At 43.9% G+C, this 19,757-nt stretch overlaps 1 protein-coding gene across 2 annotated transcripts in view; it reads right to left on the reverse strand.

Annotated features, from left to right (window-relative positions):
* The window catches only part of RYK (receptor like tyrosine kinase), an 86,775-nt gene that overhangs the window by 36,512 nt on the left and 30,506 nt on the right, over positions 1 to 19,757 (reverse strand). Inside the window, exons 2-9 of one of the 2 annotated variants that reach the window (XM_075269049.1) lie at positions 18,999 to 19,120; positions 14,575 to 14,674; positions 12,640 to 12,774; positions 10,665 to 10,724; positions 9,872 to 10,016; positions 8,895 to 8,995; positions 5,521 to 5,574; positions 2,692 to 2,817 (exon numbers count right to left, since the gene is read on the reverse strand). In XM_075269049.1, the coding sequence (XP_075125150.1) occupies positions 2,692 to 2,817; positions 5,521 to 5,574; positions 8,895 to 8,995; positions 9,872 to 10,016; positions 10,665 to 10,724; positions 12,640 to 12,774; positions 14,575 to 14,674; positions 18,999 to 19,120 (843 nt within the window). The remainder of the gene's footprint in view (positions 1 to 2,691; positions 2,818 to 5,520; positions 5,575 to 8,894; positions 8,996 to 9,871; positions 10,017 to 10,664; positions 10,725 to 12,639; positions 12,775 to 14,574; positions 14,675 to 18,998; positions 19,121 to 19,757) is intronic. The other variant, XM_075269050.1, reaches the window with a different exon arrangement.

Genomic DNA, 19,757 nt, shown 5'->3' on the forward strand with positions numbered 1-19,757 from the left:
AATGAGGGGGAATGAGGACGAGGTGACGACTCCAGTTACTAGAGAGCTCGAGGGGTTGTCCCACAAAGTAAAGTCTGCAGGACGTTTGCCCTGCTCCACGTTTGACATGTTCGTATTCAGGCTGAATAGGATACTATACTGTGATGAGGTATCAAAACACTGCTATTCACAATACAACCACTAGGTGGCCACACACAGACAACGATAGGATAGACATCTAATGGCAGAATATCACAAAATCATTGTATGAAAAGCCCCTCATCTCAGGACACACAGATGTGGACATGTCCAGCCAAGAAGAAGGGTTAAGGTATGTCCATATCTGCACCATTTCATCCATCGCAAGACCAGAAGAAGGTCAATATCATAGAACGACAGGTAGCAGGGACATCGCTACTCGGGGGGCGGCAGTAGCAGTCGATACCTGACCCTAGACTCAGAGGGGGCCCCAGCAGTCCCTGTGGCATATAAAATATATCAGTTAAATAGCACTAGATAGGTAGGAGCCCCATTAGAGATCCTGCAGTAGGCTCCAGGAGCTTCTACCTACACCTCTGACTAGAATTGGTTCGTTGGGTATCAGTTATTGTTTCAATGACATTTCAGTGCGAAAGACGGGCTTGCGGGTCGGAAGGACTCCTCTCTAGGCTCTAGACTCTCTAAAAGGGGCTTTAAAACTGATGGCCCACCCTGATCGGTAAGGGACAGCGTATCATGGAAATGTGCCACCTGCCAGGATCATTAACTAGGACCAAGGAACCTTATTCCTTTCATCCTTATGCTCTGTAGGGACCCCAATAAGCACATTCTGGTATTAATATAACACAATGGCAGTATCAGAGGAGCCTGTATGTCTTAATGATGATGAGAACACAGTCCTTGGCTGCCAAATAAAACCGTTCCCTCATATGACTAATTATACCAAGGAAGCGATCTTATCAGATCTCCATGTGTTGTCTGAATCTGTCAGACGCTGCACATGGAGCAGGACCCGTGGCGGCCATTAATTAACTGAAATTGTTTTTCTATCTGACTCGCTCCCTCTGAGGATCATAAACATGGAAAGGGGAAATGGTAATAAGCTGAGTTATAAGCAAAAACAATGGAGAGTTTGATCCTAAAGGTTGCTCAGTAGCCATGTTAATAAACTTCCAGAATGATGTGCGCGGCAGAGAAATGTGAAGGCGGCCGTAGGTGAAAAGATCACAATGAAACAAGAAGAAATGATCTTTTGACCACTGGTAAATTATAGCATCAGTCACATGTATTAAAGGGGCTGTTCAGCTTTTAAAGAGGACGTTTCAACCATCTCCACTCCTTAGGATCCGGTAATAGGCGTGGCTCTACACATTTCAGCACAGCTGGAATTGCTCTGATCCCCACCGTTCCTGAGCAATCAATACAGTAAGTTTTGGCACCCGATTAGCTATTTGTGTAATGTCAGATGGGCTGTGTCAGGCAAGAGGTATGGTTCAAAGCTGGAATCCGAGGTGGACAGCGTCCGAGCTTATAATCACAACCTACTGTCTGTCTCTGTCCGACACCACCCACCTGACAGTACAAAACATAAAAAGGTACCAAAACTAACTGCACTTATTTCTCAGGAATGGGGGAGCTATAGAAAAAAATTCCAATTATACCAGAACCAATGAAGCAACTTGGAGGACGTGGTTAAAGGTCCTTTAAAAACTGAAGGGCTATTTGGGAGTTCGACAGATCAACTGCTTCCTTTAGCTCACAAGCTCTTGATATTATTTGCATGCCAGACTTCGTTGCAGCTATTATTTCCAGAGGTTTCCCATAGTTTTGATTGGGACACCCGTGCATAATTGCAGCCACCAAAAGCATGGTAAGTAAGCAACACAGCACCCAATGACCGGGAAACCGCTGACCTGTAGAGTCCCAACAGTCGGTCCTCTGAAGATGTACGATAGGTGGGATGGCCACTCTAAAAACATTAGCTGCAAGATGTCTGAGCCAGCTGACAATGCTTAAGATGTTTCTCACAAGGGCAGATGTTTAAGAGGAAGCAAGGAACAGGGATCCTGGAATTCCAAAAGCTTAAACCTTCGTCCTTCCAGAAGACAAGCCACTGACAGAGAAGTCTGGCAGCAGTTTATTCCCTTCTCCCCTCACTGATAACACATTGCATCACTGCTGTTTATTTACATGGAGCATCATGCTGAAACTACAACTCCCAGTATGCATTGCACTGTTATGGCACTTTGACCTCCAGTCCTGTATTACAGGGCAAGCGCTCTTCATTCCTGCATGCCTGAGTGGATTTGGCTACTGTGTGCTAGACCTGACATGCTCATTTCCCACACATCACCGCAGACATCCTTCAGACATAAGATGGGTCCTGACCATGTGACTAGTAAATGTGACGCAAGAACGGCAGTGCTGCCCAAGTCACATGACTGGTGTTGAGAGCTCAGATCAGTTGCCGTTCATGTAATGAGATTCTGCAGCTTCCGCTCAATTTTTATTTATTTATTTTTTATACCATGCAGTCAGTCATTGTACTTGGTGCGAGCTGAAGGCTTCCAGCTGAATGCCTATAATAAAACTGTCCAATAGTCATAAAACTGTCCAATATTTCTCTAAACCCATCCAAGGGAAGGTCAGGCAATCTATTATCTGACCTAAAAGAAGCCCTGAAGAAAGCAAGCCATAAGACTCCGCTCATACCTTCCTGCAGGACATCCTTCAGTGTCACTCTCTCTCTGGAGATGGCGATGTCCTTCACCTTGGCCTTCGCCTCTTGTAAGGTGACACTTTTCAGGTCATTCTTCTCGATCCGCAGCGTTGGATAACCTGAGGAGCCAATGGAGTCAAGCAAAAGCAATATGAATACCCTGTAGGGTTATTGAAAAAAACATTTCAGATCATCATTAAAATTATGTATGCCGTGTCCCCTCATTCTCAGGATTGGTCATCATCATATAGCTGAACATGTCCTATTGCTTGTGCCCTGTATGTGGGGTCATAAAAATGTATATATAATTTTTTCTTCTACATTTCAGTTTGTGTGTTTTTGTTCTATTTGATATGAGAACAAATATTATCATAATTTCCGCTGTTACTATGAATAGGACAGTATATGGGAAACTGGTGCATAATACCAGATGTGATAATGCAGCCTGCAGGAGAAAAGATGCAATAGGCTTTTATACATGACCGGCCATATAATGCCTAGCAGAGGTTTGGGAACTTTGTTTTAGCATTATCAGACTTGTACAACCCCTCCGCTGTTTAGTATGACCATTACTACATCCGCATGAGCTGTAATGGTGACTAGGATGCTCGAGAGCTAGCTTTTCAAGAAACAAACGCGGTTTCTTTCACAGATGTCAATGGGATTGGCTGACCATATTATATAGGGATCCTCAAGCAACATTTTCGCTTTCCAGCTGTTGCAAAACCACAGCTACCTGCACGGACACTCACTTGTCTGTTCTTGGAGCTCCCACAGAAGACAAATTGCTGGGAGTTGTAGTTTGCCAAAGGTTGCTGACCCCTGATCTAATATGTATGGGGGCCTGATGAAGGAAACGCGGACTGTACTGTTGTATTTCAACTTCCTGATCCTTTTGTTTTTGGGGAGATAACAAGGTGTCTAGCAACAGGACTCTTCTCTCCACATTTTTCTGGAGACCCCATTATAGTCTATAGTCTTGGGTAAAGGCATTTCAGTGGATTGGTTTTCCACTTTTCCGGTCACTAAGTGGACCCAAAGAATGGAAACCCGAGCAAAGGTGTAAATCTAGTGTCAGCCAAGCATGCACGTGTGTGGGGAGATCTGGTAACTTAGCTATCTTATATGTATGGTGATCAGAAGAAATCATGAGACACTCTTAACTTAAGAGGGGATCTCAAAGACATAGGTGAACTTGTGTGTGCTTACAGGATTCTTGGCCATTAAGATGCCCGGCACTCAACATTTCAGTCATTCCTCTGTGACAGCTCACACATAAGTGACATTACTCTCTGGATTACTTTCTTAAGAGCAAGATTGAGTTTACTCTGCACTTAATAGGAGGGAACTGTCTAGTAGACACTTGGCCTTTGGCTATAAATGCATATACAAGTATAGGATACGGCAAATGTTCTATAGAAGAGTGTTGTGTAATCCTTTCTCCAAAAACTGCAGACACATGTAATATTGTACAAAACAGAAGAGGTTCTCATACATGAGCACCGATCAATCACTGAGATGTCTGTATATGTATCACTATTGTCTAGGTGTGGGGAGATGCTGTCAGCAAGAATAAAGAAGAAGGAAACAAATGATCGTACATCTTACAACCTCCCAAAAGGTCAGTAAATATTCAGGTTTTAATGCCTTTGGTTTTTGCAAAAAAAAAAAAAAAAAAGACACATATAGATATTTATCAATTAATACCAGGATAAAGCAATAATATGGGGCCCGCACGACCTTTGCTAGTGTACACGTGAGACCCCCACTCTATCCACTTCAGATGGAGATAGCGTACAGCGCTTCATCTGTCCCATAGAAGAAGTTAATAGGGCAGTGGTCACTCATGCACACCAACACTCCAGTAACATGGGGAATATAGGACAACCATTTATCCTTCAATGTATCTATCAATAGCCTGTCGCTCAGCTCACTCACAAAATGTTCTTGTTCAGCCATTACAGAGATTTCTCATATTTGCAGGTGAATACTTTTACAAGTGAATACATGACACATTTCCCGTGTTACTCCTAACAGGGATCATCTTTTCCTAATGATAAATAAGGGGTAAATAAATAAAATTATATATCTATCTATGACCGCTCTCTTGCAGAGGGTTAACCCCTTCTATATACAGAAGGCGGTGTCCTCATGTCTGCCATACATCAAACTTGTCCAATATAAATGGCTCAAAAACCACTCCCTGAGTCTGAAGCTTGGGAATACTTAAAATTCCATAGATATCTAAAAACACTGCAAACACCAAGAACTAATATTGAAATTAAACCTCTCCCAACCTATTCCTATGCTTTAATCTATCCATACACCCCACTCATGGGAACAGAGAGGGGTGTGAGTGTGTTAGGGGACGTCCGTTATTTGTCATGAAATACAATGGGTGCATTGTAAGTGAGACATTTAACATATGTATAAAGCATTAGAATCAGTACATGTATGGAATGTGCAGGAGAAATACTAGAACAGAATTTGATGATCAAGACTGCCATCTACTGGTGAAAACCATTCTAAGCAATTGGAAACCAATTACCGTATGATAAAAACAAAAAAAAACACACCACAAGATGTGCTGAGCTTGAGCAACTAAGCTAGTTGTGTGTATCCAGTGCATATTATCAGCGTCATTACACCACATATTATATAGAATCACATATTTCATTATTTCTTTTACACAAAACAACAGGGTCAACTAAGCAGATAAAAAGACATTCAGATTATTTTATTCTGGTTATCTAATAGGTTAATCTTGAAAAGAGTTTCCTGTGGTGCCTAAAACAGCTAAAAACAGAAAGTAAAATACTTACCGTTTAAATTCCGCGCCGTTCCTGCGCCGCTGGTGCTGTGTTCTCCCGTTGCGTCTAAACCACCAGGGACAAAAACGTATTAACCTCCAAGCTACCTTAGCCCACAAGGGATATTATCATTACTGCTTAGCCATCCTAGGAATATTCACCACTGACCACTAAGGATACGACCATGGGAAGAATATGCAAATCTGTCTTCCATGATGTAATTAGGAAGTCAGCTGCTGCTGCCTCAGTGTTGCAAACCAATAGAGGGCGCTCACTGGAATGTGCAAGCCTGTCTTCCCTGATGTAGTTAGGAAGACAGAACTCCAGTGAAATAACCCAATAAAGGCTGCTCCCTTTCGCATCATGCTCGACCTTCCAAGAGGCCTTTGTTTTGCAATGACGCTGGGATTATTACCAGGTATATTCTCTCAATCGAGGACGGCCGTTTCGATGTACTTGCATCTCATCAGCTCGATGTAGAGAGGACTATAACCTGGTAGAGGTGAGAGGTAATAATCCCAGCGTCATTGCAAAACAAAGGCCTCTTGGAAGGTCGAGCATGATGCGAAAGGGAGCAGCCTTTATTGGGTTATTTCACTGGAGTTCTGTCTTCCTACCTACATCAGGGAAGACAGGCTTGCACATTCCAGTGAGCGCCCTCTAATGGTTTGCAACACTGAGGCAGCAGCAGCTGACTTCCTAATTACATCATGGAAGACAGATTTGCATATTCTTCCCATGGTCCTTTGCGAAGTGGAGTGCTAAAGGCTTAATAAGTCTCCACACACCTATATGGTGGTCTCTCCTTAAGGAGTGACAATATCCCCTTAACACTAAGGATACTGCCTCAAACACCACCTCCCAACTCTGCCATTCATTTCAATTGGAGTTGGCAGCAGATTTTTTCCTTCGAGCTCATCTTTTTTATAGCTAGAGGAATGAAAGTTATGGCCAATCCTTCACATGGATTCTGCCCTGCAAACTCTATTGAAATGAATTTGAGGCAAATAAATAAATAAATAAATCCACAAAACAGTAGTATTGGAGCAGTTTCTGCAAAACACTGGCAGCATTTTTTTTTCTACCTCCCGTTCATTTCAATGGAGTTTGCAAGGCAGAATCCACCTGAAGGACTGGTCATGACACTTATTCCTCTACCTGAAAAAAATCAGTGACGCTGGGTTCACACCAGCGCCTGAACTCTGTTTTCAGGTTTCCATCTTCTGCATGCAGAAGACGGAAACCTGTCATGCAGAGTCCGGCCGTGTGCACCAGTGAGCATTTTATGTGCTCCATGGCGAAACCGGGTTTTTTTTAAACCGGACACAGAGTACTGCATGTCCGACTGCCCGGTTAAAAAAAAAAAACCAAAAAAAAAAAAAAAACCGGTTTTGCCGCGGAGCGCATAAAACGCTCACCGGCGCTTATGGCCGGAGACTTTTCCAGCCCATTCAAATGAATGGGATTGAAACATGCCGGCAGGTTTCCATCTCCTGCCCCTGCTTTTGCAGGAAACGGAAACCTGCAGAACGGAGACCGGGCGCAGATGTGAATGAGCCTTTAGAGGAAAATTTCTGCTACGACTCCCATTGAAACGAATGGGAGAATTGGGATGCGGAGTTCACCTCAAAAAATTGTGTGAACATACCCCCAAGACACCACATACTAAAGTAATCTGCTTTTTCTTTTTTCCATTCCATCTATACGCTTTTATGGTCCTGACGGACCAGAACAACGTTTAGGTGATGCTAGTGAGAATGGAGAGAGGGGATGCCTTTCTGACCAGGTAGGTGACAGGTTTCCATTGATGCCCTTCTGCATCACGCAGACAAGCTCTGAATGCAGTATTCCCATGTCTGTATGAGGTCACACCGGACTGTCTCCCTCCTTGACTGATGTCCCACAGGCCGGACATGCCATCACCATCCACATCCTCTACATGCACAAGGTAGCAAAGTGCCAGGGGCTCGGCTTCATCTGCACACTGTATATGTGCAGGCTGCGGTCTGCAATTCCCCATGTGGGACATCAGACAAGCTAGGAGGGGAAACTGCTAAGAGACAGCTGTGGCAGGTCATCCAAAAAAGCATGGCACCACTGTGAACCTTGTCACCTTCTTGGACAACAGGTTGGCAGTTTGGGGACCCAATGACTTGTCCCGTTTAAATCTAGATGCCAATATAAATCGATGCCATTTTGTCCAAACAAGAAAGATGGATGATAAAATGGAAGAGCAAATGTCTACAAGGAGGTGAAAATAAAAACTAAAGTCTAAAGAGGATAAGTTACCAGTCCTGACATATTGGTCTGAGTAAATACCTACATTCCTTGAGAAGTGACAATACTGGAGCATTTTTTCCAATAACGCTATACTGAGCCATTTCTCGGTTATTCCTCTTAAAAGTTTATGACGACTGGGTGTTACCAGTGGAAGGTGCGTCTGTAGACTCTGACACAGCCCACCCAATATGAACAGTGTCAGACACTGCAGGGATAAAACCATGTTGACAGGTGGGGGATGTTACATCCAGTTGTCGATATAAATTTCTAGGAGGAACAACAGAGGAACATCACAATAAAATAGATTGAGAGTCCAAAGATGATCCAGAATTGTTAAAGGGGTTGTCCAGGGAGTGGGAATTAACTTACCTGGATCTAGGAGGATGGTGATGCAGGGGGTTCTGGTCATGTCACAAACTTTGGGTCACGTGACTGGAAGCAGTGCTCCGACCCCTCCCTCCATCCCCAAACTCACAGGTTAATTACCTTTGGGCTAGTTGACACGGAGTTGCGCGTGTACACATTCTGTCGCAGCTCCAGTGCACTGGCATCCCGTCGTGGCATTCCGCGGTGAATTAGGCCAAAATGAGTGGGCAGGAGCCTCACGCCGAAAGTGCTGTGGCTGATCAGCTGCAGAATCCGCGGCAAGATAGGGCAGCTCCCTTCTTTTTTCCGCTACTAGCTAGTGGAAAAAAGAAGCGAACGCCTCCCATTGAAGTCAATGGGAGCAGCGGATTTTGAGGCAGATTCCACGTCAAAATCCGCTGCCAACTTGCCCCGTGTGAACTAGCCTTTTGAGATCACAAGACCAGGATGTTGTAGCCAACCAGGAAAGTCAATTGCAACTCCCTGAACAGCGCCTTCAAAATATGGGAAATATGAGTATTTACTAAAACAGACATGTCAGAAGCGATAAATCCTCCTTCTGCTTACTATATATGTATCACAGAGTAAACAAAGTTTGCAGTAAAACGGTTGTGGCTACTAAAGGGGCATTTCAGAAGACCTGCATCAACTACATACACATGCAAGAAGGTCCCCTACATGACTGAAGATACTATGAAGGACAGCTCAGACTGGATAGAAGACAGTTCATGAACTCTTACTGGTGACGGGTGTTGCGTTGTTGGGGGTGTCTGCCCGTAGGTACTGCGTTGTCTGGGTCGAAGGCTGAGAGAGCCCCTGGGAGCTGCCGCTGTCACTCATGCTAAAAGAGAATACCAACACAAGGTCAGTTCTTCAGACATAAAGCAGAACTAAACGATAAAATTACTTTATATAAGAAAAGTACCCGTTTCTTCACTTATTCCACTTATTAAATCTGTACAATATAAAGTCTATGGAGAGGGGAGGGGGAGACAGTGAAAGCTCCTCAAACATCTGCCCTATAGAAAGACCCTTTTCTTTCACAACCAACCCAGCTGAATTATCAGGAATTACTATCCAGCCTTTTCCTGCCTCCTATCTGTCTCTCTCCCCCCTCTCCTACTGAAAACACATCTGCTTTGTGTATGGCCTATCAACAAAACCGCTCAGATAAGACAGGAGTCATAGTTATACACACGGACACATTGGTGTAGGGAAGAATATAGAAAAAGTTTGTTTCCTTCACCTGAACATCAAACAACTTTAGATTTTTTTTGGGTCAGGATCTGTATCATTAATACACTTGATAATATAATTTACTAAAGTATTTTGGCCCTTTCCGTCCACTTTATACCATAGCAGTAATACAGAGAAGCTGATCCTGGAAGGGGTGGGGGCTTCAAAAACAGGCGGTTTTACTTATTACTACAGAAAGATGGGTAAATGGAGAAGATGACAATGTTCCCTGTATAAGATTACGGAGAGTAAATATGAAGACTTTCTTATCTTTACAACCTAACGTTAGCAGGATTTTGTTGACATTGTTCCCTTTCTATAGTTGCTGTGGTTTATCAATTGTTGGACAGACGCCCGGACAATTCCTAGCACAGGATTAAAGCACCATAAATTTTACTAGGGGTTTACCAAAAGCGGTCAAGTCACAATCTTTAGAACAGATTTTACAGTCGGTGGCACCACCTAGAGGATGAAGGCTTACCTGTCATCCAGCTCCACTCTCTTCATACTGTGAAGGTGCAGCACAGCCAGAATAATGGCCACCAAGAAAATAACTGCGCAGCAGACTCCGACGCTGATGTAGAAGACGCGGGTGGAGGTGGTAGGGGCTACATTTACAGGGTCAACTGAAATAAAGAGGTATACATGCATCAGAAGGAAGGAAGAACAGATAGCAACCCATCGTATCCATGCCAGGTGGAATCACTGTGCCCCCCCATGGGTAGACTCCATGTGCCAGCGCATAGTGTGTCAGTATAGCAGTACCTGTCCTATAACTACTCCTATTAGGGGAGACTACTAAAATATGACACACTACACTACACTTTAACTTTGCATATGAAATACGACAGAGAAAAGCTCTAGATACTGTAAGGCATAAAGATGTATAGTAGGATGTAACAGATGCTAGAATACAGCTTGGCTGTGCCATCATGTGGTCTTATATATCAGCCCTAAATCTTACCAAGTATTTTTAATGTTTTACATCTGATGTATATTGGCCCCTTAAGCACCCTCTAGACGTACTCTGTGACACTCGGAGAGCCACATCTGCACGCTGGGTGACAAAGTTATAGATAGAACTGCACAAAACCTGGCAAGTCCTGCACAGGTCCTGTAATAAGTAACAATGTCTACAAGGAGTGATGCAGTTACCTCTGCAACTTGTACCATCCTTCATACAGATGTGTAACCCCAGCCCCAATTTCAGATGGGACAAGAGTGTATATTGTGGAGGACAATACAAAGGGCTGTCATTCCGGGTGAGAACTTACAGTGAATTCTTGTGCTGTTTCTGTCTAGAGATATTGGCGGTTTCACTTCTGGCTCTATCTCTGTGGAAAGAAGTAAACAGGTTATCACATATAGCTGAGCATGTTGCCATATTTTCAGTATGAAGCACAGTACTGCACCACTGAAGTGGTGAGGGTGCCGCAAAAGGTTATCCAAAAAAATAAAATTTTTGCACAAAAATTTGCAACTTTTTCATGCCTCGTACAGCAGAAAACTGTTGTACAAGGCCTGAGAAATCCCACCCGAGATGTGTACACTGACTAAAAGAAGCATGCTGGGAAGATGCAGTCAGATCCACTTCAAGGGACAAGCAATAGTCACATACAAGAGGAGGTACCTGAGAGGTGACGGGTGTCAGTTATACATAAGGGAACCTCCCACCGATAACCTCATAATATACAGAAATCACTTTTTCTTTTTTAATTTAGGACAATTTTTTGCAAGTATAGCTCAATCTAAATCCTTAAACCTATGAACATAGGAGTTGGGTGGTCCTACCAGGTGAGATTGCCAAGGCAGCCAATCAAGGAGTGAGAGCGCCCCCTGGACTCTGAAATCCAGGGATTTTATATCAAATTCCAGGTTATGCTTAGGCTGCTATAATCCACTACAAAAAAAAATCTGTCTACAGTCAGATTCAGGAGGGAAGAGAGGCAAAAAGGGACAGGCTAAACAACTCCAATCTATAGGTCTCCCGCTGTCATGTTAGGTTATACATGGGTAGAAGCAAAAATTAAAGAAACTGTATGAACAGGCCCCAGAACACTCAAAATTTATCAGTACCTTTGTGTCAATATTTTTCAAAAGGTGTAATAAAAGTGAGGAATGCTCTCGTATACAAGACTTCTCCCGAGTTGCACCACTTCTCTGGAATGCTCTACCCCAGACAATCAGATTAACTCCCAATTTCTAAAGCTTCAAGCGCAAACTAAGGGTGCATTCACACTGAGTAAACGCTAGCTTATTCTGAACGTAAAACACGTTCAGAATAAGCGGCGTATAAAGCAGCTCCATTCATTTCTATGGGAGCCGGCATACGAGCACTCCCCATAGAAATGAATGGGCTGCTTCTTTCACTCCGAGCAGTCCCATTGAAGTGAATGGGGAGTGCCGGCGTGTACGGCAAACTCTGCTCATGCCGGAGCGTACACGCCGGCACTCCCCATTCACTTCAATGGGACTGCTCGGAGTGAAAGAAGCAGCCCATTCATTTCTATGGGGAGCGCTCATATGCCGGCTCCCATAGAAATGAATGGAGCTGCTTTATACGCCGCTTATTCTGAACGTGTTTTACGTTCAGAATAAGCTAGCGTTTACTCAGTGTGAATGCACCCTAAAGACGCATCTTTTCACAATCACAATTTCTAATGTAAATCCTTCCATGATATAATTAGAATCCCCAAAATTTAACCCTCCTCTGTCCCCGCTCTCACATTTCCCCAAATGATATGATGCCATTTCAGGATAACTTTATAGGTCCAAGCTCCATCCACATGTTACAGGACACTACTAGTGACGGCTCATAAAGTCTTATGTTCATGTAATGACAGTCACCTCTATTACAAAAGTGTCTGACCTCTGCATAAGCAATGCCGCCCCTGCTACCTCTTGTGTCACCCCCTCTACCTCATAGATTGTAAGCTCTTGTGAGCAGGGCCCTCAGTCCCATTGTGTGAAATGACTTTCTTTGTTATATATCTTTCTGTCTGTATTTGAACCCTACAAATTGTACAGCGCTGCGGAATATGTTAGCGCTATATAAATAAAATGTATTATTATTATTAATGGAGTGTGGTCAGGTTTTAGCAGGATCGGAAGGAATTTATTGACATCTTCTATAGGTGGAAATCCCACCACTTACAGCAAAGGAGGCACAAGAGAAACCAAATCTATATTAAGTTCCCGCAGCTCAGACAGTGAGTGACACCCCACAGATCCCCATAGGATCGTACTTACTTCTGTAGCACATTTTCCTCCGCTTGAAGTTAAGGACTGTGATGTTTTTGGCAGAGCTGATGGTTATGTTGAGCTGCATGACAAGCATGACCTCCATGTCCATTTTCCCAGAGCAGAAAAGATCAACTCTGAACACTGCCAAGGAAAACAAATGCAGAGACTGTTAATGTCAGTAGTGACGGGGCTGCGAGCACTCACCGCCTTAAGATGTGACCCGGGGCGCACATTCTGTCAATGAAGACATGGCTAGAAACACACAAGCTGAATGAAATATAGGCCTGGCATTGTGTGAAGGCCGCACCTACGTGGATTTATACTGGGCAATACAGTGGAACATAATAAACCTGAGTAGTGAATGTAAGGAGACGCCATAACACAGAAAGCACATCTATAGGTAAGGAACATGGAGGACTTGTAGCTGCTTTATACACCACTGTTTACCCGTCTTTGCAGACTTCGGACACCCCAATAACAAATCAAAAAAAAAAAAAAAGAAAAGCCAGCAGTTGCCTAGGGGCCAAATCGTAATGCCACCCAGTGGCCGCTAGGCAAATAAGTAAAGCTCTCCAATTTTTGGCACTAAACTAACAGATCCTTATGGACCAGCGGTTTGGTATCAAAAAATAGCCCGGTTCGATTGCTGCCCACGACGGCATCTAGTCTTGGGTCTGATCTCTCCACTTCACTTTCTTTCACCCTGAACCCTGGCACTACCATTGGTCAGGAGAATGGCGGACCCTTGTACTTCCTACTGAAAAGGATGACTGCTGCAAAGGGGCGTTTGCTGCTCCATTAATTTCCGTAGGACTGCAGGAGACCGCCGTGTACGGCACATAGCAGTCCCACAGAAACCAGCAAGGGCGCTTCTGCAAGTGTGTCCCAACCAGACTACACATTATTACTTATCCTGTAGACAGGGCATAACATTGTATTTGCCTGCAAACCTTTCACCATTAATAGCACTAGAAAATGTTGCAGCTAATACAGTTCTACCCATAGTGATGTGATCTTCTCATAGTGCATTGTATTAGGCAGATACGAATATACCTAATATTCTCTACAAGATCATAGAAAATCATGACGTAGGGATGAAAGTCACTATATTAATGCATTACAGTAAAGAAACAAATTGTATTTCTACCTGATGATGGGAAGTGTTTTCCAGGCCTACTATGGCTGAACGATCCTTAACTGAAGTTAGTCAGGGGGTTCAACAACTACTGACCAGCTGTCTGAAGAGACCCCAGGGATCAGGTGAGCACTGCGGCCTGTACACAGAAAACTAAGGACGTCGCTGTATATTTTACAGAGACTGGGCTTACTGTCGCAGCTTAGCCCCACCACTTGAATGGGAATAAGCTGTGAACCGTTCATGTAACCCACGAACATGACATCATGTGGCTGATCTGCAGAGGCCTAGGTTAGCGAGGTCACTAAAGGGATTGTGCAGGGGTAAAATCTACCAAATGTCTCTTCATGCTGGACCTGGGGTTCAGACCTGGCTCCAACCCATTATTATGTGAACAGAATACGTTCACGACCCCCCAGGTCACTCCACCCCCCTATAACACAGCCAGTCACCATAGGACAGGTAATACCTGTGAAATCAGGAGAGGAGGGAGGGGTAAGAGAGACCCAGGGTCGGGGGCTAGGTCTGATCATGTGACGCAGGGTCAGAACCACCGGTCCAGCATGAAGAAACTGCCAGAAAGTCAGATAAGTTTAGCTCCCTGGACAAGCCCTTTAACAAAGCTCAGAAAAATACTTTAAAAACACCAAATGTAATGACCCATTTTGTCCACTGGGTGCTGCTGCTGTGCTGAATAAGAGTGTCTGAGGGTCTTTCCCCCAGCGCATGTGGAGATCATTACTGAGCACAATTTCCAGTCACTGTCTATGGAAAAAGCAGGAACAATTTTTGAGAAGACAATTTACCTGACAAGGAGGAAGGCACCTCTCCCTGCAATGAAATATTGGTCTGTGGTATGTCCATGGCCAAAGGATTGTCCACATGAAATCCAAGTTTGTACCCAACCTAATGAAGAAATTACAAGAAATCAGAAGAAAAAAAAAAACAGACACAAAAGGCTACATTGTATCACAGCAATTTAGTTCTATACAGAGAGGACATTACGGTTACAGCAATACCTCTCCATATGACCAGATCTTTGAGAGGACCAGCCCATAATCTATTTCTAATGCAGTTGTGTGCGGAGCCCTTAGAGGTTTCACCATTTACTCTGCCCATTTATATTACAACAGCGGAGCACAAAACCTGCAAAAAAGCTTTGTATGTGCCCCGGCACAGGCCCATCCCAATGTGGCTCCTAACTAGATCACTAATAGATGGAGGGACGTTGGCAGCGCTTTGTCATCAGGCAACTTAGACTGTACACAGAGGAAAAAGAGAAGAAAAACATGGCTACTTTCTATGAAAAAACAGCCCCTTACCTGTCCATGGGTTGTGTCTGGTATTGCCAGCTCATCTCCATTGAAATAAATGAAGCTTTTTTTCGCAATACATGCATAAAACCTGTGCACAGGGGTGGTGGTATTTTTGAATGAAGGCAGCCATACTTTTATCACTCCGGAAGTCTATGTAAGTGTAGTTGGCTCATGGGCACATTACGGTATTATAATTGGCTTAATGTTAGGTTCATGTCCGCACAGAGTCTCAGTTTGGAGACTGTCACAGTGGCCGTGAACTAAAAATCACTGGACAAAAAAAAGTGCTGCAAGTCCAACTTTGTGTCCAGCGGTTTCAGTTTTAAAGAAAGGATTCCCAGCAGATCCCATTATAGTGTCTGCTGTTTTAGCGGACTGAGTGTCCGTTGTTCTGATCCTCCAATGGACCAGATCAACAAATAACTAGGCACAAATGTGAACAAAGTGTAACAGGACATATGGGCAGGAGTTGCCTGGATGGAAAGCCCCTGTAACCCCCATCATGGAGAAAATATTAGGAAATGAGTCCAATAAAAAAAAAAAAGATTCTCCCTGACTAAGCCTGAGATGCTGTATAATACATTGGTAGACTACATTACAAGGTGCGCCAGGCTCCTGTCACACAAGTAGTTCTAATAATATTGGGGCCAGATAAAGGCAATGCTGTGAGAGAGATGAAACCTCATAGCACAAAAGTATCAGCTGTCACAACAAGCCCCTCAATAGGTAAGAATTTGATTCTGGAAATGTTACCACAAGATGTATACCCCGACACAGGAGCGGAGTCTGGAAGGACGGAGGCTGCATCTCAATAGCTTAAAAAAGCAGAGCTGTCTAGACCTGCCGGGCAATGCAATTCTGTCTAAGGAACAGGATGAACAAAAGAAACAAAAACTTGAGAAATTGTGAAACCAAGAAAAAAAAAAAAAATTAAGGGCTCCTCCACACAACGGAATTTGGCACCGATTCTGCTTTACAATCAGCGCCAAATTCCACCCCGATTCTGTCTCCCATTGTACTCAGTGATCAAAGCGGCACACTGAAAAAATAAGCTGCAGACCCGTTGCGTGAGCTGCTCCGCCAACTCGCCCCATTCATCGGAGCGTAGCCAGGGGGTGAATGAAAGAGGAATTAAAGGTAGAGGTCCGCCTCAATTCCATTCACGCCATGTGACCATACCCGATGAGCCCTTTTTATAGAGGAAGATGGTCTATATAAGGGATGATAAAGCAAGTCAAATACTGCTAATAAGTCTCCCCATCAACCAGGTAGGCCAAAACACAGACTAGGACTCCAATTTTTCCACAGCTCGACTCAAACTCCTCCACAAATGGCTGAAGGCCATGGTCAAACAACGTAAATATGGAACCAATTCTGCATCTCATGCAATACGCATTATCAAAAAACAGCTACAAAGCCCTACTATCTGTCCAACAACAAATCTGGCAGTCTACCTATTCCTCCTGTCACTACCCACATTGTATACATTGGTCACTTGTAGCTGTGACTGTCAACCCTTTATATTACACTTCCTATTAAGCCAGCATAAGGAAACCCACATCGGTCTGCTCCCCATGTCCCCAGGCAGACCCTCCCCGACTCAGTGAGGTCACCCTATTCTGCTCTAGGTGGATGGAAGGCTAGAGCAGAGATGAGAGAGTCTGGCACGTCACCAGATTTTTACTCCCATTTGGTCACTTATACATAGCAGCACAAAAGGAGAGCAAATAAAGTAGTAGGTGCCAATGCCCTAAACAAATACATTTAAGGAAAAAATACACATTTCCTTGTTACTGACATTTGTACTTGCATTCATAGTATTTTTTGCACATATACATCTAAGCAAAACTGTGAGCACAGATTTGCTATAAGATCTCTCAGTCTCTACATATAAGATGCTATGACCAGCAGTAGTAGTAGTTCCAGTACAACATGCCCTGTATGTCTAGGACAGACAGGATAGTGGTGGTTGCAGACAGAGCCGGCATACTGTGTCGGGGTTGGAGGTGGCGGTGGAAAGAGTTAGAGGAGTTTTCTGGGCTAATATATTAAATATTAATTATCTATTTGAGGGGGGAATCTGACACTCATTACCTTCATCACACAGCTGTTCTCAGCACTTGATACACAAAGAATGGTGCAGAAAATAGACAACTTAGTGGCAGACCTGAGTCATCACAGCATAGCAGATATTCATATGAATGTAAGCTGACCTGCAGTACCTGATCTGGCCACTACACAGAACAGAGCTGTCAGTTTCCTGTTCCACTTTTTGTTTAAAGGGATTCTACCATTAAAAACCTTTTTTTTGTGGATAAGACATCGGAATAGCCTTTAGAAAGGCTATTCATCTCTTACCTTTAGACGTGGTCTCCGCTGTGCCGTTCCTTAGAAATACCAGTTTTTACTGGTATCCAAATGAGTTCCCTTGCAGCGATGGGGGCGTCCCCAGCGCTGCCAGAGAAGAGTCTCCAGCGACGCCTTCTCCTTTGTCCGCAGCGCCATCTTCAACGTCTTCTTCCGGCGCAGGCTTGTAACTTCTAGGCCTCGGGCAGAGCAGACTGTGCAGGCCACGGGAAAAGGGACGCTTGCACAGTATTGTTAGCGGCCATTTTCCCGTGGCCTGTGCAGTCTGCTCAAGGTCTGAGGCCTGGAAGTTACGAGCCTGCGCCGGAAGAAGACGTTGAAGATGATGCTGCAGATGAAGAAGGAGGCGTCGCTGGAGACACTTCTCTGGCAGCAGTGGGGACGCCCCCATCGCTGTTTGAGCGCAGGGGCCCGCCCCCATCGCTGCAAGAGGACTCATTTGCATACCGGTAAAACCGGTATTTCTAAGGAACGGCGCAGCGGACACCACGTCTAAAGGTAAGAGACGAATAGCCTTTCTAAAAGGCTATTCCAACGTCTTATCCACAAAAAAAAAAAGAAAAAAAAAAAGTTTTAGTGGTAGAATCCCTTTAAGTGTCAAGCAGCTGAGACATCTGAACAATGCCAATCTGGATAGGTCATCAGTATTTTTAGTGCAGAAAACCCCTTTATTTTTATTTTTTTTTATTTATTTTTCTTAAATGTAGATTGTGAGCCCCACATAGAGCTCACAATGTACATTTTTCCCTATCAGTATGTCTTTTTTTGGAATATGGGATGGAAATCCATGCAAACACGGGGAGAACATACAAACTCCTTGCAGATGGTTTTTTGCCCATGGCGGGATTTGAACACCAGGACTCCAGCGCTGCAAGGCTGCAGTGCTAACCACTGAGCCACCGTGTGGCCCCTACCCCTTTATTATTAGAGGCCACGCCATATACTCTGAAGATGGGAGAGCTGACACAGGAGGAGAGAAAGTGCAGTGCTTGTGATCGGTAATCCCCATCTGTAATCCGTCTCAAGCCTCCGCTGCTAGAGACAGACTTGTCTTGGCAATAGGCAGAACACAGCAAGTTACAGAGAAGGGAGACACCTAAAAGCCAACACAAAAAGATCATTTTAGGGAAAGCGATTTTCATTTGATGGATCATATGAGCACAAGCCTATTAAAATAAGTGACCATTTAAGGGACAAATGTCTGATAAAGTTCTTGAGCTCTCTTTCGTGCACTAGGTCTCTGTTCCTGGGTAAGTTTGGCTACCACTTGTCACTGAAGACTTCCTGAGTATCGAAAACAAAACGTACATTTATAAAGGCCAAGTACTAAGTGGAGCAGCTTGTGTATAAGGCCAGCCAAAGACATTTGTTCGCGATGGCTAAAACCTTGTTGGCTGACAGTGAACTTTCCTGATTCTCTTACACAAGAAAGCTGAGACGTTCCAAGACAAGGAGATAAGAAGTTATCGGACACTTGTGGCTGATCTCACCATCAAAGGATATAACATGTAGGACTGTGATCTAATGTGAGGACTGATACGACGTACCTTAGATTTCGAGTGCCAGCTGAAGTGGAGGCTGCTGGTCTCCGTGGGAAGGAGCAGGTTAAAGGACAGGGCATAGTGATTGATAATATCGTTCCTGACATAATAAAGTTCTGCGTCCAATCCTAAACAACAGAAGAAAAAAGTAGAGATTTAGTATTTATACACCAAAGCACAAAAGTAGAATATACGTCACACTTGTACATCTTATAGGAGCCGCGCTATGGCCAAGCACCGGCGAAGTCTATATTACATACAAATATATACAATTATGGACACACAATGGACATAGTGACACAACTTGGTCGGGTGTTTGGGATCGCCACTAATCCACACAAGGCTTTAGGAGATTTTTCTTCTCCTTCACTCAGGCTCTCTACTATCTTTCCACGCTGTCAAATTTGTGAAGTGACTTTATACAGATACCACTGCTTTTCCTGACCCCAAGGAGGTGGATAACCCTGTGTCAGGCCGTGCTGAGCGCCCACTCCTTGCTCTGATATTGTACATGTCTATATAGAATTCAGTATATAAAGTGGATAGAAAAATTGGGACACCGAAACAGTTGCTGGATTGTACTGTATACCATTCCCTATAAAATCCGATATGTTAAGCCTCATCACAAGAGCCACCATTACCAAATCTGTATATACAGAGCTTTGGGATTCGGTATACTGGCAGTGAGAACAGCCCTAACACCAAAAATATCAGAAACCCCAAAAGAAATAGGACCGGCTATGAGGAGTCAATGGGATTGTGAGA

Source organism: Leptodactylus fuscus, chromosome 3 (assembly GCF_031893055.1).
Source record: "Leptodactylus fuscus isolate aLepFus1 chromosome 3, aLepFus1.hap2, whole genome shotgun sequence".
NCBI lineage: Eukaryota > Metazoa > Chordata > Amphibia > Anura > Leptodactylidae > Leptodactylus > Leptodactylus fuscus.